This window comes from Vulpes lagopus, chromosome 21, assembly GCF_018345385.1.
Source record: "Vulpes lagopus strain Blue_001 chromosome 21, ASM1834538v1, whole genome shotgun sequence".
Lineage (NCBI taxonomy): Eukaryota > Metazoa > Chordata > Mammalia > Carnivora > Canidae > Vulpes > Vulpes lagopus.
This window is the reverse complement of record NC_054844.1, coordinates 39,869,675-39,892,931: the sequence shown is the minus strand read 5'-3', so window position 1 is coordinate 39,892,931 and position 23,257 is coordinate 39,869,675. Positions and strand designations below refer to the sequence as shown.

The 23,257-nt window shown below is 39.0% G+C and overlaps 1 protein-coding gene across 1 annotated transcript in view; it reads left to right on the top strand.

Moving 5' to 3' along the window:
* Positions 1-7,791: 7,791 nt before the first annotated feature.
* Positions 7,792-23,257, top strand: part of CCNT1 (cyclin T1) — a 34,183-nt gene continuing 18,717 nt past the window's right edge. Inside the window, exons 1-6 of the mRNA XM_041736309.1 lie at positions 7,792-8,044; positions 10,153-10,234; positions 16,909-17,037; positions 19,548-19,608; positions 21,058-21,120; positions 22,842-22,887. Of these exons, the coding sequence (XP_041592243.1) occupies positions 7,884-8,044; positions 10,153-10,234; positions 16,909-17,037; positions 19,548-19,608; positions 21,058-21,120; positions 22,842-22,887 (542 nt within the window). The 5' untranslated portion in view covers positions 7,792-7,883. The remainder of the gene's footprint in view (positions 8,045-10,152; positions 10,235-16,908; positions 17,038-19,547; positions 19,609-21,057; positions 21,121-22,841; positions 22,888-23,257) is intronic.

The window sequence follows — 23,257 nt, the reverse complement described above, 5'->3', positions numbered from 1 at the left end:
TTTTAGCATGTCTTATAACTTTTTTGTAAAAAGTTAAATGTGATATATTGGGTAAAAGGAATGGATGTTTTACATTTATCTGTTTGGGAGTTTGGCTGGTGTTTCCTGTTTGCTATGGCTGTACGTCTCAGAGGCTAAAATTTCCTGATGTTTGTCTCCCCTGTTGTCTTTGGGTTTCCCTACAGACTCCTTCTTCAATAGGGTCTGAGTTTGTAGTTCTTTCCTTCTTTCTGTTGTAATCTCGTTATTATACAGATCATCTACCAATATGCTGGTTTAAGGGTGGGCAGATGGGGAGAGTGCTTTATAATCCTATCAGGTCTCAGTATTTTCGTGAGCTTGTGTCCTCTCTGAACTGTGACCTTCACAAATGCTGGAGTTATTTTCATTTTCCTACATTGGTTAGGCTCTGTTAAGTAGCTTCCATTGAATACAGGCTGTTTTTTGTTTTTTTTTTTTATGATAGTCACAGAGAGAGAGAGAGAGGCAGAGACACAGGCAGAGGGAGAAGCAGGCTCCATGCACCGGGAACCCGACGTGGGATTTGATCCCGGGTCTCCAGGATCACGCCCTGGGCCAAAGGCAGGCGCTAAACCGCTGCGCCACCCAGGGATCCCGAATACAGGCTGTTTTTAAGGAGAACTGAATGCTCTGGGCCTATTTCTTTCTTTTTTTTTTTAAGATTTTATTTATTTATTCATGAGAGTTAGAGAGAGACAGAGAGAGAGAGAGAGAGAGAGAGAGAGAGAGAGGCAGAGACAAAGGCAGAAGGAAAAGCAGGCTCCAGGTAGGGAGCCTGATGTGGGACTCGATCCCAGGTCTCTGGGAGCAGGCTCTGGGCTGCCCTCTGGGTCTATTTGTATGTAGGCCCCTTCCTTGCCAATAATGAAATTTTTCTCCAACCTTCTTAGTAAGACCTATAGGGCTCCCGAAAGTAAAACTCATGAAACTGTGGGGGCCCTCAAGTTTTTTTTGTGTTTGTTTTTGGTCTCTCACTCTATGCCAAGTTCAGTCTCCAGCAATTAGTCAATGGCCCTTTTAGTATTCCTATCAGTTGCTGGTTTCAGAAGTAGTTTCTGCTTCCAATAAGCCATGAGTCTTGTTCTGTCTCTTCTGATTCTTTTTTTTAAAGATTTTATTTATGTATTCATGAGAGACAGAGAGAGAGAGAGAGAGAGGCAGAGACACAGGCAGAGGGAGAAGCAGGCTCTATGCAGGGAGCCCGATGTGGGACTCGATCCTGGGTCTCCAGGATCACGCCCTGAGCCGAAGGCAGATGCTCAACCACTGAGTCACCCAGGTGTCACTGCCTCTTCGGATTCTCCAGTTTTTGTGGTGGGGGTTTGCCATGTCCCCTCAAGACTCAATCTAACAAGGGTTGCTGATTTTCAGTTTATTCAGGTTTTTTTGTTGTTTTAACAGGAGCAAAGACTTCCAAACTCTTTACATAACAGAAACCAGAAGTCCCTATCTATTGCATCTATATGGAGAAAATACTATGTGTTGGTATGTTCATCTCTTCCCAATTCCATGCTCAGTGATGTCATGTTGGTAGCTTGAAATTGGCCATAATGGGCAGCCCAGATGGCTCAGCGGTTTAGTGCCGCCTTCAACCCAGGGTCTGATCCTGGCGTCCCTGGATCGAGTACCACATCGGGCTCCCTGCATGGTGCCTGCTTCTCCCTCTGCATGTGTCTCTATCTCTATCTGTGTCTCTCATAAATAAATAAATCTTAAAAAAAAAAAAAAGAAAATAAATTGGCCATAATGGGAGAATTTATTCTACAGAAATTGGTAAATGTTCAAAGTTTGATTTCTTTTTGACTAGACTTACGAAAGTGATAGAGTATGTAAATAATGTAGATTAAGTTTAAAAGTGTATCATGTCTATGCCCATTACATTGTCAAGAGCACAGGGGCACCTGGGTGGCTCAGTGGTTTAGCGTCTCCCTTTGGCTGAGGTTGTGATCCTGGGGTCCTAGGATTGAGTCCCATATCAGATTCCTTGCAAGGAGCCTGCTTCTCCCTCTGACTATGTCTCTGCCTCTCTCTGTCTCTCATGAATAAATAACTAAAACCTTAAAAAGCATTCATTGTCAAAGAGCACAAAAAATCAAAAGGTTCTTCCAGTTTTCAAAAACTACTATCTAGTTCAGCAAAGATGTTGCTTAACTCACTGATAAATAGGGATGCCTGTGTGACTCAGCGGTTGAGCATCTGCCTTGGGCTCAGGGCTTGATCCTAGAGCTCTGGGATCAAGTCCTCCGACAGGCTCCCTGTGGGGAGGTGCTTCTCCCTCTGCCTGGGTCTCTGCCTCTCTGTGTCTCTCATGAATAAGTAAATAAAATCCTTAAAAAAAAAAGTCACTGATAAATAAGTGAGTTCCAACGTAAGTCTTATTGTTTCACCTTTTTTTTTGGAGGGGGGAGAGACTATGGGAGAGGGAGAGACGGAATCTTAAGCAGGTTCTACTGCTTGGCTTTATCTCACGATCTTGAGGTCATGACCTGAACTGAAATCAAGAGTCAGATGCTAACCTGACTCAGCCACCCAAGTGCCCCTTATTGTTTCACTTTTATTTTACTAATGCAAATGAAAATGTCAATGACTAGTCAAAACTTTTTTCATTTGTTGGGGCTCCTGGGTGGCTGAGTCAGTTAAGCATCTGACTCTTTAATTTGATTTCGTCTCCAGTACATGATCTCAGAGTTTTGAGATCAAGCTCCATGTGGGGCTCTCCACTCAGAAGGGAGTCTGCTTGGGATTCTCTACCTCTCTCTCTCTCTCCCTCTGACCCTCCCTTCGCTTGTGCATGCTCTCCCTCTCTCAAATAAATGTATACGTCTTTGAAAAAAACCCTATTCTCATTTGTCAAATGCAATCACAGGTTGGTTCTTGAATCAAGAAGTTGGAAAAACTGAGTAAAAGCATTTTTAATTTTTTTTTTAAATTTTTTTTAAATTTAATTTATTTATGATAGACACACAGTGAGAGAGAGAGAAGCAGAGACATAGGCAGAGGGAGAAGCAGGCTCCATGCACCGGGAGCCCGACGTGGGATTCGATCCTGGATCTCCAGGATTGCGCCCCGGGCCAAAGGCAGGCGCCAAACCGCTGCGCCACCCAGGGATCCCAAAGCATTTTTTAAAAAATAATTTTATTTATTTATTCACAAGAGAGAGAAAGAGAGAGAGAGAGAGGCAGAGACAGGCAGAGGGAGGAGAAGCAGGCTCCATGCAGGGACTCCAGGATCATGACCTGCCAAAGGCAGATGCTCAACCACTGAGCCACCCAGGCGTCCTGAGTAAAAGCATTCTGTGAGAAACAACTGGTGATAAGAAATTTATAATAAAATTGTATATTGTACTTTTTATAAATTGTGTGCTATACATCCTTTTTTTTTTTTTTTAAAAAAAGATTTTTATTTATTTAAGAGAGCATGAACCTGGGGGCGGGGTGAATAGAGGGAGAAGGAGAAGGAGACTCCTTGGTGAGCTTGATCCCAGGACCCTGACATCAAGACCTGAGCAGAAGGCAGATGCTTAATGGACTGGGCCATCCAGATGCCCCCATGCTATGCATCCTTTATATCAGTAAGGTTTTTTTCTTTTTTAAATTTTATTTATTTGAGAGAGAGAGAGAGAGAGCACGCGCGCGCACAAGCTGGTGGAGGGGAAGTGGGAGAAGGAGAAGCAGGCTCCCTGCTCAGCAGGGAGCCCCATGTGGGGCTTGATCCCAGGACTCTGGGATCATGACCTAAGCTAAAGGCAGCTACTTAACCAACTGAGCCACCCAGGCACCCCTACATCAGTAAGTTTACGTTTAAACTTACATATGTATACACACATATGCAATTATTTTCTGGATAGCTGATTATTAATAATTTACCAGTATACCCACACACCACAGCCAATTTCAAGCTATCAGTATCACATCAACTGAATGTGGAATTGGGAAGAGTTACAAATGGCACACCAACCTTTCATGTTTTAATTTGGAGGCTATATAAATGTTGGAAAGAAATGATCTTAACAGTAGTAGATGATAATGTTTGACATGACATTCATAAGCACAACACAAAATAAGATCAAACCATGAAATATGGTATAATCTTGGTATTCAAAACAAGATTAGTCTAGTCTAGGAAAAGTAGCTTGATAGGTTTCTTTTACAGGAAACAGTGTCCAATTTAAACTTAAAAGAAGAAAAAAAAGAAAATTCGTCTAGTTTAAGATTTTGTCAATTGTTCTTTAAGGACAATTTACCTGAAGGTTAACATTATTTTGACAACAAACATGTACTGAACACCTACTGTGTGCCAAGATGATGTCCCATCAGGATCCAGAGATGACACCTAAGATCACACAGGTAGTTAAAAGAATAGCTGGGAATTTTAGGGATATTACATTAAATGAAATAAGCCAGTCACAGAGACAAACACTGTATAATTCTACTTAAGAGATCTAAAGCAAAGTAGAACCAAAGTAGAATGGGGGTTGTCAGGGCTGGGAGGAGGGGGAAATGAAGCATATAGGCAGAAGAGTTTCAGTTTTGCAAAATGAAAAAGTTGTAGAGAGTTGTTCTATTACAATGTGAATATGGCTGACACTATGGTACTGTACGTACAAGAGTTGAGGGTTTAAAAGAAAAAAGAATAGCTGGGATTTGAATCAGGCCTGATTCAAAACTCATGTTTAGCAATGGCTATTCCTGCCTCCTTCTTTCAAGTCTTTATCTTCTCAAAGAATAATTTCTCCGAGTCACGCAGGTCCCTGTCTTCTGTATGGCAGGGTAACAACCCACTGATTATCACCTGCATTGTCTAGCTTAACAGATCCCTGAAACTTTTTCTCGGAAAATTGTTATACTCAGCCAGGATAGAAAATGCAAAATGGAATCCTCAATCTAAGAGTTTAAATGGAGGATCAGCTGTGCCTGGATGGGTCACTGGGTTAAGTGTCTGCCTTCAGTTCAGGTCGTGCTCTCAGGGTCCTGGGCTTGAGTCCTGGGATTGAGTGGGCAGGGTCCTGGGCTTGAGCCTCCAGGCAGTTCCCTGCTAAGTGGGGAAGTCTGCTTCTCCCTCTCCATCTGTCTCTCCCCCATTCGTGCATGCATACACACTCTCTCAGATAAATAAAATCTTTTTTTAATAATGGAGAACCAGGGATGCCTGGGTGGCTCAGGGGTTGAGTGTCCAGGGGTTGAGCATCTGCCTTCAGCTCAGGGTGTGATTCTGGAGTCCCGGGATCTGGTCCAATGTCGAGCTCCTTGCATGGAGCCTGCTTCTCCCCCTGCCTGTGTCTCAGCCTCTCTCTCTGTGTCTCTCATGAATAAATAAATAAAATCTTAAAGAAAAAAAAGAATAATGGAGAACCAAACACAGGACAGAAATGGGCAAGAGGATTCTGGAAGAAATAATTTGGGCTGTTTAAAAGACAATACGGGGTGGGGGGGGGAATCCCTGGGTGGCTCAGCGGTTTAGTGCCTGTCTTTGGCCCAGGGCACGATCCCGTCCCGGGATCGAGTCCCACGTCGGGCTCCTGGCATGGAGCCCGCTTCTCCCTCTGCCTGTGTCTCTGCCTCTCTCTCCTCTCTCTATGACTATCATGAATAAATAATTTAAAAAAAATTAAAAAAAAATAAAAGTAAAAGACAATACAGGGGATCCCTGGGTGGCTCAGCCGTTTAGCACCTGCCTTCCACCCAGAGTGTAATCCTGGAGACCCAGGATCGAGTCCCACGTCAGGCTCCCTGCATGGAGCCTGCTTCTCCCTCTGCTTGTGTCTCTGCCTCTCTCTCTGTATTATCTCTCATGAATAAATAAAATCTTAAAAAAAAGACAATATAATGACTACATAGTTGAAAAAAATGCTTAATCTATTAAAAGAAACAAGTCTGTGATGTTAGAAGTTTGAAATTATAAATTTTTAAATGTTATAACCTGAAATAAGTCATTTAAATCTTCCCAAACCTCAATTTTTCTGGAGTAAAATATAGCTAATGCTAATTATAGGTAGTATATGGCAAAGGAGGGGCTGAAATGGGAGGAAATACTTCTGAGAGTGAATCAGAATCAAACTGAGCAGCAGCATGTCTAAAATGACAAAACTCAAAATACTATAAAAGATAAAAAAATTCGAATACTCTCCCAATTTAATCAAGGTAAATGGTTTCAGAAACGCAAGAATGAAGTCTGTTAAAATGGAAAGAACAATGGAATTAGACTTGATTTAAACACCTACACGTAATAGCAGTGTAGTGTGGGGCAAACTACTTAATCTCCCCGAGCCCTAAATTTCTTCATTGTAGGGTGCATTTATGTGACATGTACTGACTACCAGGGCCGGGACTGTACTAGGTAGGTGCTAAGGATACAACTCACTTTTCATATAACAACAAATACTATGATGACATCTACTGAATGTCAATAGATTTCCTATGTGCCAAGTACTATTATAAAGCCTTTCAACTGGGCAGCCCGGGGGGGCTCAGCAGTTTAGCACCGCTTTCAGCCCAGGGCCTGATCCTGGAGCCCTGGGATCGAGTCCCACATTGGGCTCCCTGCATGGGGCCTGCTTCTCCCTCTGCCTGTGTCTCTGCCTCTCTCTCTGTGTCTCTCATGAATAAATAAATAATATCTTAAAAAAAAAAATAAAGCCTTTCAACTAATTCCATCTTCATTTAATCCTTCTTAACCTAAAACGTAGGTACTGTTGTCATTTACATTTATACAAGAGGTACAAAGAGGTTAAGATATCTAGGCCAGGATCAAACACGCATTAGGCGTTCAGCGGGGATGTTTCTTGGCGGGGGACAACAATTCTTACGTGTGCAAGGTGGAGGTGGAAGCTTTCCACAATGAAGGGCCAGTTTTAGTTCACTCGTCCACAGAACAGGGACTGAAATAGTACTACTACCTCTTGGGGTTTGGGCCTGCTATTTATTTATTTATTTATTATTTATTTATGTACTCATGAGACACACAGAGGGAGAAGCAGGCTCCCTCCGGGGAGCCCCATGCAGGACTCGATCCCGGGACCCCGGGGTCACAACCTGAGCTAAAGGCAGATGCTCAACCCCTGAGCCACCCAGGTTCCCAGGGGTTGGGCCGCCTTTTAAATGAAAATAGTATATTTAAGAGTAAACAGTGTGTCTGGAGCATGGGAATCCGTAAATCAATACTATTAATTAAATTTGCATTCCGTTATGTGGTATCACTATGGCGAAGCCCAGGAAATTCTTTTCAAAGCTCTAGACAATGCTGCAAAGCGCCTTCGCAAAGTTTACACTGCTACCAAGAACCTAAGAGCTTTCTAGCTGCTTTATATTACGATATATACGGTAGGGCCACTCTCTTTGATTACACTCTGTCCAGTTTTGGACAATCTCACCTGTTCCCACTGTCAAGCTCGCTATCCTCCCCCATTTTACGTCGCCACCTCGGTCACAAACGAAGTTCTCCGAGGAACCGCCGAGGGGCGCGTGGGCGGGCGCCTCCTCCCGCCACAACAGTCGCCTGGCCACCTCGGCCACCACGCGACGACTCGGCGCAGCTCTCGCGAGAGGAGACGCGGTTTCCAACGAGACCTTCTAACCCCACCCAACCCTCTAAGGGTCACGTGACTGGCGCCTGCGTCCTCGACTCGAGGTCTTTCCTGGTCTCCTACTGGCTGCTAACTCGGCTACAGGCCGTCGCGAGGCCCATTCCGGAAGTAGCCCCTTTATCTAGCATTCTTTTGCGGAAGCCTGTTACAACCTAGTCGGCCACCTTTCAGCGGAAGTTCGTCACGTCGCAGTTGCCCCCGCACAGCGGATGTGTGTCGCCGCTTAGGTGACGCTGGGAAGTGCTTGCAGCCTCCGCCGCTGCCTTCTGGTTGAAGCACTATGGAGGGAGAGAGGAAGAACAACAACAAACGGTGGTATTTTAGTCGAGAACAGCTGGAAAATAGCCCATCCCGTCGTTTTGGCCTGGACCCAGATAAAGAACTTTCTTATCGCCAGCAGGCGGCCAATCTGCTCCAGGACATGGGACAACGTCTTAACGTGTATCCTTGCGGCCTAGGCCTCCGGCCTTGGAGTCAGACCCGCCTTGCTCGGGCGTCCAGGCTCCAGGCTCTGTCAGAGACGGTAGAGGAAAGAGGGGGGACCGGGGCTGAATGTCCGGGTGGAGGAGCCCACGGTGGGGCGGGCTGAAAGTCAGTGTTTGCGCCAGGGAAGCGAGGCGGAGTTAATTTCCCGCTCGCTCACCAGGGCCACCAGCCTTGCTGGGAACTCGTATCCTTCGCAGCTTTGTATTTGAACCAGCCCTTCGTAGTTTCCTTTCGTTGTGCTGTGTTAAGTCTGGTGACTTAAGAGATTCTACTTTCCCGCTATGCCCTAGGGGTTTGGAGGAGGTTTCGCTGTGGACGGCCGCCTCTTGAACTTCAGTGTGTAAAGAGAGTTTTGAGAAATTCAAGACCTGGAAAGTCTCCGAAAGAGAGAGGGTGGCCTAGAACTAACGCCCCAGCTTTGATTCTAAATCCGTTCTTTCCGCTTAGGAACTCTTGAAGAAACCTGTCGAATTCTTGGTTTGCTCGTCTGTAAAATGGAGTCCTGCCCCCTTGCATCTAGTTTTTAATGCCTAACAAAATGTGTGGCGCTCGTGTTCAAACGGTAGTTATTGTTAAAGTTTTATAATTTCAGAGGAAGGGAGGATGTCAGTTTCTATTTGTAAGGATATAGACCCAGGGATCTAATGTTTTAAAAGACCATTTACAGAATGTGGAGTTTTTAATTTACTCAGTTCTAATGTGTATTTGTTTTTAATATTCCAAAGATCAAGTTATTTATTTAATTTATTTTTAAAGATTTTATTTATTTATGAGACACACACAGAGGCAGAGGGAGAAGCAGGCTCCATGCAGGGAGCCCGATCCGGGACTCGATCCCCGGTCTCCAGGATCACACCCTGGGCCGAAGGCGGCGCTAAACCGCTGAGCCACCCCGGGCTGCCCAAGATCAAGTAATTTAGTGATTTTTTTTTTTTCCCCTTCAAGTATTTTTGTCAGAAAATATACTCATTTCCTAGCAGAGAAAGCTTATGTAGTTCTAAACTTCTTTGTGCTCTGGAAGTGGGGAATTATTTCTGAGTGCAGCTTCTATTTAAGTGTGTCGCTGGCTGTAATGTTTGTTGTGTCTTAAAGTGTTTGCTCGCTTCAAAAGAAGTGTTCTCCTTATTGTGGATATCCAGTTTGTTTCCTAAGCATCCGGTTAGTACTGAGTTGAGCTTTTGTTTGAAATTGTTTCAGTATGTCTAGCCCTTTTTTCTGTGTGTGTTGTTATTAAGGTTGTTGACATCTTGGGACCACGGCCTCTTCTGATAACCCACGTTCTCTTCTGAGGTTTTTAGAAGTAAGACATTTAAAATTTTTTGTTAGTGAATGAGTATATCAAATCTTTCCGCAGTGTTCCTGTTCCCACTGATCACCGAATGGGAAGGCTTAGTCGCCACAGACAAGTGGGACTGAAAAAGCTCATTTCTGGAGCTTAGAAAGTGAGGAGATAGTGGAAACATACCTAGGGGCTGGATTAGGGAGAGCATTGTAAGTGATGTGAAGAGATAACCTTGAGCTAATGGATCACCACTGCAGGACTTTCAGGAGGCAAATGACAGGTTTAGGTCTACATAATTTTCTTATATTCCTTGATCCACACGTGTTAAGAAGCTTATCAATTCTGCAGATTTACATACTGAAAACTGGTTGTGTGTAGGGCATTATATTGTGCCAATTGGTGTTTAATAATTGATGAAAGAAAACAGATTTGCTCTTTAATTTGGAAAATTAAGTATGATTTTCATTTAGAAGCACATACTAGGGCAGCCCGGGTGGCTCGGCGGTTTAGCGCCGCCTTCAGCCCAGGGCCTGATCCTGGAGATCCCGGATCGAGTCCAACGTCGGGCTCCTTGCATGGAGCCTGCTTCTCCCTCTGCCTGTGCCTCTGCCCCCCCCCCCCCCGCCCCAGTCTCATGAATAAATAAATAAAATCTTAAAAAACAAAAAAAAAAAGGAAGCACATACTATGTTTGTCTTGCTTGGTCCTTTTGGGAGGATAGGGAGGTTATATATTTGGGGGTTGTACTGCCTGTTTTGGAGCCTTAACTTTAGGATTTTAGCTCACAATTGACTATCAACACTGCTATTGTATACATGCATCGATTCTACATGATTCAGTCCTTTACACAGTTCCATCGAAACGTAAGTATTTTTTTGTATGGTATAATCTTTTTGTGATCAATTGCAACAAATTCTTGTGTGTGTGTGTGGGGGGGTGGCGAGGGTGGAGTTGATCTTTGTTGCTGAACTGGGATTTGAAGTTTAGAATTTAGGATTGATCACTCTCATTATGTGTCACACTGGATCCAGTTTTCCTGTAAACTGTCCAGGCAGTTATTTAGTAGATTTAGTACATCGTTAGAATAGATGGCTTCTCTGATAAATAGATTGTTGAACACTTAAACTTGGCATTTTCGGGTTGGGAGAGGAGCATTAAAGGGGAAATATTGCTTAATTTAAGTGTAGTTTTTGAAGTGGTAAATAATAATATAGCCAGAGGAAGACAAGTGAATGTAAGTGATTTAGATTTTCTAAAAGCCTTTGATATAATTGCAATCAATGGTTGGAGAGGGAAGGCACATTATGTGATGACTGGGAGGTGACTTTTAAGATAGGAAAAATAAAATAATAGTAATAAAGGGATTTTTTTTTTCTGGACAGAATTGTAAATAGTGCTATTTTCAGTTTTGATACCTGAAATGGTCCTATTTAACATTATTATAAATGACTTGGAAGCAAGTGCATAGTGATATCCCAGTTGCAGGTAAGATTTATTTATTTAATAAAATGACAATAGGACTAAACCTGATGAATACTTCATATGGGTTTGTGAGTTAATTTTTTTTTTTTAAGAGAGGTTATGTTTTGAGGAAAAGTGTTTAAGACTTACCCCTAGGATGATAGACTTTGAGCTCTTTTTTTAATGCCATGGAAAGAGAATCTATGAAGCTAGATGTTGCTCTTGTAATGTAAGGAATTGGTGTATTCACTGTTGGGAATAACTGCATAGGAAACCATTTGCATCTGTGGATTAAGTATTCCCACTTTTTACTGATTATCCAGTCAGCTTGGCTTTCTCTTACCAGTAGACCTCTTACCTCCAGCCATGTTCTACCTCTGATCGCAAGAGCAATTTTATTAAGATAGAAAAAAGCATTTAATGAGGCTGATAGTTCTAGAATAGAAGGTAGTAGATAAAGAATGAAATTTGAAGAGGAAGTCCATAATCATCTTGCCAGTTCTGAATGTCTTCTACGTCTTACCTTTTATTATTGTAAAGATTTGAAATCCAGGATGTAATACATCTCAAATCAACTTGTCCACTTTATGCATGTATATAGTATATATTTCTATTTTTATCTTTTAAATTATATTTTTCCTTATTTCCTGTGTTTTAAGCTTAGCAAGGGAAGAGACTCACTTTTCTGTGTATCCTCCAAAGCACCGTCAGTAAACTTGAATGAATGAACGATCTAGTAATTATTTAATATGGAGAGATTCTAGTGGATAACAGGACCTTTGCCAAAATCCAATGACTTTTTAATTTTGAGACTGTTGATCTCTCTAGAGAATCAATTTGAGGCATCTGGAATTAACAGATCAGAAGCATCACCCTTTAATATCTTAATTTTAAGAGTTAACTTATGATAAATCCAAGTTCAAATTGGAGAATATTTAATACATTGTTGTAGCATTGATATTTATCCTGTCAAGCTCCCACGCATTTTTTCATGTTATTTTTTTCTCATTACAAGGGTAATATGTATGGCAAAAATTAATACAGAAATGTATAATGTAGAAAGTGAAAGCTGTTCTGTAATCCTACCCTTCAGAGGTAACCATTAATAAATGTTTTTTTCATATAGTTCCTTGGACATTTTTGTGTGCATATACTAGTATTTATGTATTTCTAATAAAAAAATCTCTTCTTACCATACTACTGTTATGTGAGTTGCCTTTATCAGTTGAATATATATTGGATATCTTGACCTTTGAACAGGGTAGGGTTAGGGGTGCCTACCTTCACATCATTGAAAAACTACATATAACTCTTGACTCCCCAGAAAGTTAACTACTAATAGCTTACTTTGACCAGAAGCCTTACCAATAATGCAACTAACACATATTTTATATATGTATCATATACCATATCCTCACAAAAAAGTATGCTGGAGAAAAAAATATTATGAAAATCATAAGGAAGTGAAAATACAATTGCAGTACTGTACTGTATAGGAAAAATCTGCACATACATGGACTGACACAGTTCAAACCAGTGTTGTTAAAGGGTCAGCTGTATTTTAATTGGCCACATTATATTTTTTTTGTGTAGTTACTATAATTTACTTCACCTATTTATTTTAGCTACCTATTGGTGCATATTTGAGTTTTTTCTAGTTTAGTAACTATAAATAATGTTACATAAAATTGGTACATATATAATGTAAGACTTACATGACTTTTCTAATATAAATTCCTGTAGGTAAAATTACTATGTAGGTAAAATTACTACGTCCCCAGGGCTGCATTTAAAAAATTTTGTTGTGTCAATTTGCCCTTCTGAAAGATTATATCAGTATACATTGGTTTGTTGTGTTAATTTGCCCTACTGAAAGATTATATCAGTATACATTGTTTCATTGTGTCAGTTTGCCTTACTGAAAGATTATATCAGCATACATTGTTTCCAGCACTGTAATAAGAGAAAGTCCTCTGCATCCTCACAAATAACATACTCATTACATCAGGAAATATTAAGTTTTAACTAATTGCTGAGCACTTGGGATACAGTGGGGAGCAAGATAGAGGGTGTCCTGAATTATTTTCTTAATTTACATTTTTTCAGTTAGTGAAGTTGACCTTATACCTATTATTGGTCATTGGTCTCATGAAATTGAAGAACTGGCTTAAAAATTGACTGTTGATTCTTTGCCCCTCTTTTCTGATTTTCTTATGTATACGAGCTCTCATGTATTAGAGCTGTATGTCAAATGTTGTGAATACTTTTCTCATTTTGTTGTATCTCTTTGTTTATAGTGTTTTGGAGCCTAAAAAAGTTTTGCCTTTTAAAATTGAAAAAAATTATTTTTTAAAACTTAAAAAAAGATTTTATTTATTAGAGCGAGAGAGCAAGCATGAGAGAGACAGAGAGCATGAGCAAGGGGGAAGGGTTGAAGGAGAGAGAGAAGCAGACTCCCCTATTGATCAGGGAGCCCAGTGTGTGACTTGACCTGAGCCGAAAACAGATGCTTAACCGACTGAGCCACTTAGGTGTCCTAAAATTTTTTGTTGTTGTTGAGGTTTAACAGTAAAGCATAAAAATTTAAAGTGTGCAACTTGATTACTTTTTGCATTATTATTATCGCATGTATATGTAACCATCACTCAGATCAAGATAAGTATATTTCCTACACCCTGGAAGATAAAGAATTTGCCTTTTGATGGAAATAAATTTTATTTCTTTTGTGGACATGATTAAAGGACTGATTTATTTTCACTTAAATTCTGGCATTGCAGTACTCTGAGAAGAAATTTAACCTCGCGAATTGAATTTCTGTATGTACTGTCAAATATTTTCAAATGAGGGAGTGTAAAATTATGGTGAGCAGCCTGGTGTGTGTATTTATGTCATATTTCATACGTTATAAAATGTAGGTGTTGTATTTTAATGCCTAACAGATTTGATTGGGTGTATTATATTCTGATTATCCTTAAGGAGTCAAGCTTAGTGGTTAAGAGGATGAGCTCTGGAGGCAGACATGTCTAAGTTTGGATTTTTTTGCACTACTTACTAGTTATATGGCCTGGGTAAGTTACCATAGGCCTAGGTTTTTCATCTCTTTGGAGTCAGTAATAATAGTGCCTATCTCACAGTGCAGTTAATAAGTTTATTTATTTATTAGAGAGGGAGTGTGAGTAGAGGGAGGGGCAGAGGGGGAGAGAAGCTCAGGCAGACTCCCCATTAAGCAGCATGGAGTCCAAAACGGGGCTAGATCCCGAAATGCTGAGATCATGACCTGAGCTTAAATCAAGAGTTGGACACTTAACCAACTGACCCACCTAGGGCGCCCCAGTAGTTAATAAGATTTAAATGAATTAATTTACAAAGTGCCTGTACCTAACAAGTATTAAGTAGCATTTTTATTCTTTTAAAATAATGGAGGAAATCTTATATTCTTATCTGGTATAAGAATTCCTCTTAGAAATTGCCTTTGAGGGCAGCCCCCATAGCACAGCGGTTTAGCGCCGCCTGCAGCCCAGGGCGTGATCTGGAGACCCTGGATCGAGTCCCACGTAAGGCTCTGCATGGAGCCTGCTTCTCCCTCTGCCTGTGTCTCTGCCTCTCTCTCTCTCTCTCTCTCTCTCTCTCTCTCTCTGCATCTCTATGAATAAATAAATAAAATCTTTAAAAAAAAAAAAGAAATTGCCTTTGATAGGAAAATGCTGTTGTAAACCGGCTTGGTAAGTGATTCCATAAGGACCAATGAGTATTTACATGGTTGACTGCAAAATTTAGATTGAAATTTATCTTTTGCAGTCTTTCATTTAATGAGTTACTAGCTTGCCTTTTCTTAGCCATTGTTTGTGTATACTGTATTTTAGTTTGTGCATTTTGAATAAATCTTTAGCTCCTTGAAGGCAAAGTAGTAGGCTTAAAATCTTAGTGTTGTCTATAGCTAGTTCTTTTCCTTTTCTGTTTTTTTCCAATTATAAAATCCTGTTAATTTTTAGAGTGTTAACTTTTCTCTGTATTATAGTTGTCATAAAACTAAAAGAAGACAGAGAATAAAGGAGGAAATGATGATATTCCTCCTGTTCCTAACTGCTCAGAGATAATCCTATTGACATTTTAGAATTTTTTTTCTCCACATGCAAATACATAACACATACATTTAGTGAAGCCCTATTAATTTTCTAAAATCATGCTGTGGGTTTCTTTTTTTTCTTTTAAGATTTTATTTATTTATTCATGAGAGGTACAGAGAGAGAGAGAGGCAGAGAAGCAGGCTCCATACTGGGAACCCCACGTGGGACTCGATCCCCGGTCTCCAGGATCACACCCTGGGCTGAAGGCAGTGCTAAACCACTGAGCCCCCTGGGCTGCCCACCTGTAGGCTTTTTTCCCCTTTATTTCTACTGCTAGTGCCTACTCTAAACTTTATTTATTAATGCCTGGATTACTAATTTTTTTTCTTTTTAAAAATTAACTTTTAATGTGTTTCATTCTTTCCTTTCATTTATTTGAGAAAGTGCATTTATTATTGGGAGGAGGGGCAGAGGGAAAAGCAGACTCCCCACTGAGCCGTTGAGTCTCTGGACTCCTGGACCATGACCCCAGCCAAAGGCAGATGTTCAACTAAATGAGCCACCCAGGTGCCCCTAGATATTTCTTTCTAAATATTTCTTAAACTTTTTTTTTTTTTTCTAAAATCTTCACTGTCACTCTCTTGTTAAAGCTCTTTTGTGTTCCACATCCCGTTATTTATATCACCTACTCAATTTAGTGTGCATCATGCTCTGATTCCTTACATCTTGTTCATGCCCCTTATTCTGGTTCTGCTTTGCTTATCCTAAGGTCTAGGAATATATATGGAGCTTGCTGCATACAACTGCAATAGATATGAAGGAAGAGAATTGTTACTGTGAATTGGATTTGTGGACAAAAATCTGTTTCAGCAAAGTAGCAGATAGTATCAGGGATACAAATAAATATTAGAATGCTTGTTAGTTCTACTCATTAAAGTGAAATAGATATTAAATTGTATAAAATTATTTATTATATTTTTTTGACTCCTGGTTCTTGCCATTGCTGTCTTTGATTCACTGAAATATTCTTCTTAAGATTCAGTAGAAATTCTTGAGGTTTCCCAGGTCAATTACCAGGCTACATTTATGTCATATTGCTTTAATCTCTTACATTGTTTAGTGACTGAATTTGTTGTTTACTGGTGTGTTGGCTTGAGATTTTTTTTCCCCAAAATGCCTTTGTATAACATCTTGAATATAATAATTTTTGAATTCTCTTTTTTAAGATTTGTGTTCCCCTCAGATATAATTGAGATAATTCACATACAATAAAATTTATCCTTTTAAAGCGTACAACTCACTGGGTTGTTGTTGTTTTTTTTTAAGATTTTATTTATTTTAGAGAGTGAGTGCGTGCTTGAGCAGGTGGAGGAGCAGAGGGGGAGGGGGAAGGAGGGGGAAAGAATATCAAGCCGACTCTGTGCTGAGTGTGGAGCCAGACAAGGGACTCCATCCCATGACCTCGAGATCATGACCTGAGCAAAAACCAAGAGTTGGATGCTTAACTGAGTGAGCCATCCAAGCGCCCCAATTCACTGGTTTTTAGTGTATTCATGAGGTTGTGCAACCATTGCCACGATCTAACTCAACATTTACATTCCCCCAGAAAGAAACTTCTTATGCATTAGTGGTCTCTTCCATTTTCATTTTCTTCCAGCCCCTGGCAACTACTACTCTACTTTCATTTTACTCCTTTAAAAAAAAAAAAAGTATATAGAGGGTTATGATATAAACTTAAGAAAGAATGTCATTTTAAATAGCCAACTATTTACATCTAGTAGTTTATCTGAAAGATAGCTTTTAATGAGAGTTCATTAAAGGATTGGTTTTTGGGAATGGATGTAAATGAATGGGTTGGAGAAGGGAAGACATTTTAAGGAGAAGAAAAGGCATTAACAAGAAGTGAAGTTGAGGCAAGCGAAGAACTTGGTTTGAGACTTAGATTTTTTTAAAGGTCTATCTTGATCTAGGAATACATAATAAATATGGTTTATTTTCTTTCCTTCCAGTCTGTGGCTCCAGCAGCCTTATTTCTAGCAGCTAAAGTAGAGGAGCAACCAAAAAAATTGGAACATGTCATCAAAGTAGCACATGCTTGTCTCCATCCGCAGGAATCACTTCCTGATACTAGAAGTGAGGTAGGGGATTAATTACACATACCCATTTTTCTTTATTTATTTTGATGATAACTTAGTTTTGTAACTTTGATTTACTGAGGTCTGAATGGGGAGTTAAGCTTTTGGGTTTTGTTTTTTCCTTTACAAAAATGTCAGAAACTTTATGGCAAAAGTTTATTCATTATAGTAAAATTGGAAAATACAGAAAAAGAAGAAAATGTATTACCTAGATATAATTTGGACCACAGTTATGTAAGTGAATCATTATTATTTCTAGCTTCTTTTCTTTGAATAGCTACACACGTGTGTACCTTGTATGTCTTTTCCACCTATTATATTGCAAATATTATCCCATTTTCTTTATTTTTTAAGATTTTGTTTATTAGAGAGAGAGCCCACAAGTAGGTTGCAGGACACGGGGACAAACTCCCTGCTGAGCAGGGAGCCCTCACTGGGGCTTGACCCCAGGACCCTGAGATGGTGACTTGAGCCAAAGTCAGATTTTTTCTTTTTTTTTCAAAGTCAGATTTTGATTGAGCCACCCACCCAGGAGCCCCGTGAATAATATTCTTATAAATAAATTTTTATTATGGACTCTAAAAAAAAAAAAAAGAAAGAAGCTGTCATTTTTTTTGACTTTTAAAGAAATTACAAAAGTTATATGTTAGTTATAAAGGAACCTGAACATTTAAGAATCATTTAAAATTAAAGCTCTTCTCCCCTCTCCCTAGTAGGATCCTGCTGATTATAATTCCAGTATATGTTCCATCAGACCTTTATCCTAAGCATGTACACATAGGCTTTTTTCCTTCCATCCTTCTTTGACTTTCTTAATGAGGGGAAACTCTGTCCTGGCTTTGGAAGTCTGTTGTTGAGGAGTGATGAATTGTGAGAAATTTGGAGATCTGATGTTTTAAATGTTTAAACTGTGGATTCCTAAAATAAAATAAAATAAAATAAAGTAAAATAAAATAAAATAAAATAAAAAACTGTGGATTCCTATTACTAAGATTATTTAAGTCTCTTATGATGGATGCGTGCATCATCCTTTAACAAATAGATAAATAAATTTGCATGTTTTGATCATGCTGGAGAAAGCAGTTCTTATCTATTTGAGAGGGAGAGAAAGCACAGGGAGGGGCAGAGGGATGGAATCTCAAGCAGACTCCCTGCTGTGCGTGATTTCCCACAACCCTGAGATCCTGACCTGAGCTGAAATCACAAGTTGGATGCTTAACTGAGCCATCCAGACACCCCTTTATTTCGATGATAGCCCTTAGTTATGTGAATTGTTTCACATAGCAGTGTCTTGACTTCCTTTATTTTTCTGTTGTGGGTACAGCAATAGGTCTTGTTCAAAATTGCTGCCTTGGACTTTTATTTAGGTTTTAGACTAGTGAATGCCATTGGTCCATAGAACTGACCAAATGAAAAAAAAATTTTTGTTTTAACAAAGTAAAACAAAAAATAATTCTCACTTTTTTCCCCTCTAAAGTATATTTATCAAATTTCTCATCTGAATTTTTATTCCTTGTGAGATGGGGAATCTTAGGGTAAGATATTTTCTTCACTATATGGAGAGAAGTACTAGCATAGCTTAAGTTCTTATGGGACTCACTGAAGATCATAAAGTTAGGTGGAAAGGTCACTGCAATGTAGCTCTAACTCCTGCCCTAAGTCTCATTCTCTTAAAGAGTTCTAGACCAGTGCAGTCCCACTAGAAATACAAAGGGAGTCATGTGTAATTAAACTTTTTTAACTTTCATTGAACTTCATTTAAAATCATTAGAAATAAAATCTTCATTTAAAAGAAGTGAAAGAACTGTTATATTTTATATTATCTTATATAACCTCAAATATTGTCATTTTAGCATAAATGGATATTAAAACATTAATGAGGTCATTTACATTATTAGTTTTTAATTAAAAGTCCTCAAAATTTGGTGTATATTCTGTTGCACATTTCAATTTAGACTAGCTACATTTTAGGTGCTTAGTAGCCATGTGTGGATAGTGGCTACAGTATTGGCTGGTACAAATCTGAGAGAATTTGTTGGTTTGTTCCCTTTTCCTTTGAACTCTTCTAATTCTTAGAAATATAGCATTACCTCAGATGTGAAGGTTTGACAGGAGTCAAATGTTTGAGGTTGCCTATAGTACTATAGAAGGGTCTACAAATGTATTTTGATGGTGTTGAAAAAAAAAGTATATATATTTTTAGTTGTCTTTGTCTACATTACATGACTTTAAAACCTAAAATGTCAGTCTTGAAAATGAACCAAATCTCTGGTGCCTTTTCTGTAGCTAATTATGGATAAAGTGTTACTTCAATGTGCCATTTTTTCCTTCTTTTAAGAGGAGAATTTGTGCTAAATAGAGATAAAGATTGTATTTCAGTTCCTAGGCTGCCTGCTAATTCTACATCCCTGCCTTTTGTTGGTTTGGTTTCCCTGGAAGGAGTTGTTAGCATTGTTTATACTTTATATATTGTGCCTTCTGGGGGAATAATTTATATGTCTTCTCATCTGCAGGCTTACCTGCAACAAGTTCAAGATCTGGTGATACTAGAAAGCATAATTCTGCAGACTTTAGGTAAATTTATTTTTCTTTAAAACATTAAGAATTGTATATAATGTAGAGTTATAAATTTGCAAAATAGGAAACAGGAAGAAAATCTCTAGTGAAGGTTCTTGCAAATTATAGAGGTTGTGGAGTACAGAGTTTAACCCTGACCTGTACCATAGAGAGAAGGTAGATATAGCCGTCCTTTGGAATAGCAGTTAGCAGGTTTTTTTTAATTCTAGGATCATGATTTGCTTTGGAAGGTTTGGCACTTTTTAACTTTATGATAAATGCAGACACTAAAAAACTTTTCTCCTTTCATGGATTTTTTTATTCTGTTTTTTATTATATTTAGATAACAGTATTTATTTTTAAAATTGGTAATCAGTGGCTTGTTTTTTATTAAAGTTCAATTTGCCAACATATAGTATAACAACCCAGTGCTCATCCTGTCAAGTGCCCTTCTTAGTGCTTGTCACCCAGTCACCCCATCCCCCAACCTACCTCCACTTCCACTACCCCTTGTTCGTTTCCCAGGGTTAGGAGTCTCTCATGTTTTGTCACTCTCTCTAATGTTTTTTAAAGAGGTCACATAGAGTTTTGTTTTTTAGATTATTTGAGAGAAAGAACGCGCATGTGTGTGTGTCTATGTGGACGGGAGGGGCAGAGGGAGAGAATTTTCAGACTCTGCCCCAGATGCCTCTCTAATCAGTTAAAAAACAGCAGAGTGGAGGTGCAGAAATTCAAGCTCCAGCAGTTGAATGGCTGGGAACCCAGATGTTCCATTATTATTTTTATCAGAGACACTACCTTCAAAAGCTTAGCAAATAAGGAAAATAAAAGAGAGATTTTCCTAGTTCTTTTGGCCTCTTTTTCTCTTCTCTGGGTAAGGGAGGAGTTTGTGAGTTGTGTCGGAAAGTTACTGGTATGGCTATATTTTAATGCACGTCTGTACACACAGTTCTTCAAGGCTTATCTCTCTTTTTTTTTTTTTTTAGCATATGTGCTGCCAAAGTGAGCACTAAAAGGTTATTTCAAGTTAATTTCTGTTAATTAGCTTTTTACTTTAAATTATCTTCAAAATAACTATTTTAGGGGACAATGATATTTTTCTGGTGGAATAAATTTTTATTAATATTTTAATGTGGATGCCAGTAAGATCTAAGTTGCATAAATCATTTATACACTTAGAATAATTTTCGGTTTATAGATTATTGGTTCCTCAGGGGTCTTGAGACTGCATTAGCTTTATCATTTAGTTAAAAACATAATTGTCTTTGAAGATAATTTGTGTTAGAGAAGAATATGCTGTATGTGTTGTGTGACCCTCTGAACAGCAGTGTTGGGAGAGGGCAATGAGGGAGACCTGTGATGATGACTCACATAAAAGAAGTATAAAATGTCTCCAGTATCTTTAGCTTTTTAAAGTGTTGTTTTTTTTTTTAGCTTTTTAACTAAAGCTTTTTTTTTTTTTTAAAGGCTTTGAACTAACAATTGATCACCCACATACACATGTGGTAAAGTGCACTCAATTGGTTCGAGGTAAGGAATCCCAACTTGAAATTGTTTTACCGTTTAATAGCCATGATTTATTTACTGTGACAAATATATAACATTGATGCTTTGCCCAGAAGTTAAATTGAAAGGATTTACTTGGCTTAAATCAAAATGATTATTTCTAATTTGAGATTTTTCTGCAGGGTTCTTAAAGTTTTTAGGTGATCTCCAGTTAAAGAAAATTAGTCTCTTGAGAATATTTGTCAGAGTCTGGAGCAGATTTTATAAAGTCAAATGATTAGTATGTAATGACAATTTAAGGATATTTTGGGAGTGATGATCTTAATGTGATTCTAGGGTTGATTGTCCTAGGCAGGCTTTTATAGGCCACTCAGAGGATCATCTAGAATTTATTTGACTTATTTCCATGATTGACAAAGCCTTGGTAGGACATATTTTTTATTCTTTTTTAAGATTTTATTTATTTATTCACAGAGAAAGAGAGAGAGAGAGGCAGAGAACACAGGCAGAGGGAGAAGCAGGCTCCATGCAGGGAGCCTGACATGGGACTTGATCCTGGGTCTCCAGGATCACGCCCCAGGCTGAAGGCGGCGCTAAACCCCTGAGCCACCTGGGCTGCCCCATTTTTTAAATTCTAATTTAACCTTAATAACTGTAATTGTATGAAACCTTGTTCCTCTTCTTTAAGGGTTAATATCAATATCTAGACACTGGTGCAATGAAGTTCCTTTTAATTTTGTTAGATGAAACTGATAATTGGCCTCATTTTATATTTTGCTAATGTGTGCTTTGTCTGTAAATTCCCAACGTTTTCCCAAGTTGTTTATATTTACAAAGCATTAGAAAGTTTACATTGAGCAAGGATAAGGTTAAATAAAGGTGGATATATGCCCATATTGAAAAGACTTAAGTTTTTTTTTTTTAATTTTTATTTATTTATGATAGTGACAGAGAGAGAGAGAGAGAGAGGCAGAGACATAGGCAGAGGAAGAAGCAGGCTCCATGCACCGGGAGCCCGATGTGGGATTTGATCCCGGGTCTCCAGGATCGCGCCCTGGGCCAAAGGCAGGCGCCAAACCGCTGCGCCACCCAGGGATCCCGAAAAGACTTAAGTTTTAAGGAAAATTAAAGTTTACTTTATTACTCAGAGGAGTTTTTTGGGGAAGGGTGAATGTGTTTTGTATTTTGTTTTTCCCTTCATTGTGGTATATCAAGTAATTGTTATTTGATGATTTGGGGTCTGAATGACAGGCTACTCAATTAAAAAAAATTTTTTTTTTAATTTAAAAAAATTTTAAGCACAAATCACTTTTCTCAAATATATCAGGGTCTTCTAGGTTCTGATCTTGTGTCCAAATTAGTTCATCTTTTAGTTCAGTACTTTTCAGCGACCTCTTGCATCAGAATTTCTGGGTTACTTGTTAGAAATGTTTGTGTCCTCCAAACATATCGAGTCACACTGTAGAGAGGATATCTAGGAATTGCATTTTAAGCAAGTACCCCAAATACTTGGTGTGCAGAGTAAAGCTTGAGTCCCTAGGTCTGGAAGCAGCATAGTTATTATAATTAAAAGTTGCTAATTTATCTCCTTTGGTAGAATACTAAACATCGGGTGGTCAGGGACCATGTCTGCTTTATTCATTATTATGTTTCTCTACTTGGATATATTAAATGCTCACTAAATAATTGTTGAGAATGAATGGAACTAATAATTTTTCCCTCCCCCCCCCCTTTTTTTTTTTTAGCAAGCAAGGACTTAGCACAGACTTCTTACTTCATGGCAACTAACAGGTTTATATTTTAATATTTTTCCCCTCTATTTTTGGGATAGGACTTTACTGGGGTTAGAATTTTTACTTTTTGAGGGGTATATATCAGGTCTAGCATTTAGTCAACTAGAACCCAAAGACCCAGGATGGATATTTGATACAGTGTATTACAGACAATTCTCTGGTAAATGTTGATTTTTCTGTACAGTTTCATATTGTAAATTAAATTTCCATGGGGCTTTTTAATTTGCTAAGGTGATGTAATTATGTAGTACTGATTGTTTGAAAGCCTACTTGATTCTGCATGTCTTACATTGCTTTAAAATATCCAAGAGCATGGGCACCTGGCTGCTCAGTTGGAAGAGCGAGTGGCTCTTGATCTCAGGGTCATG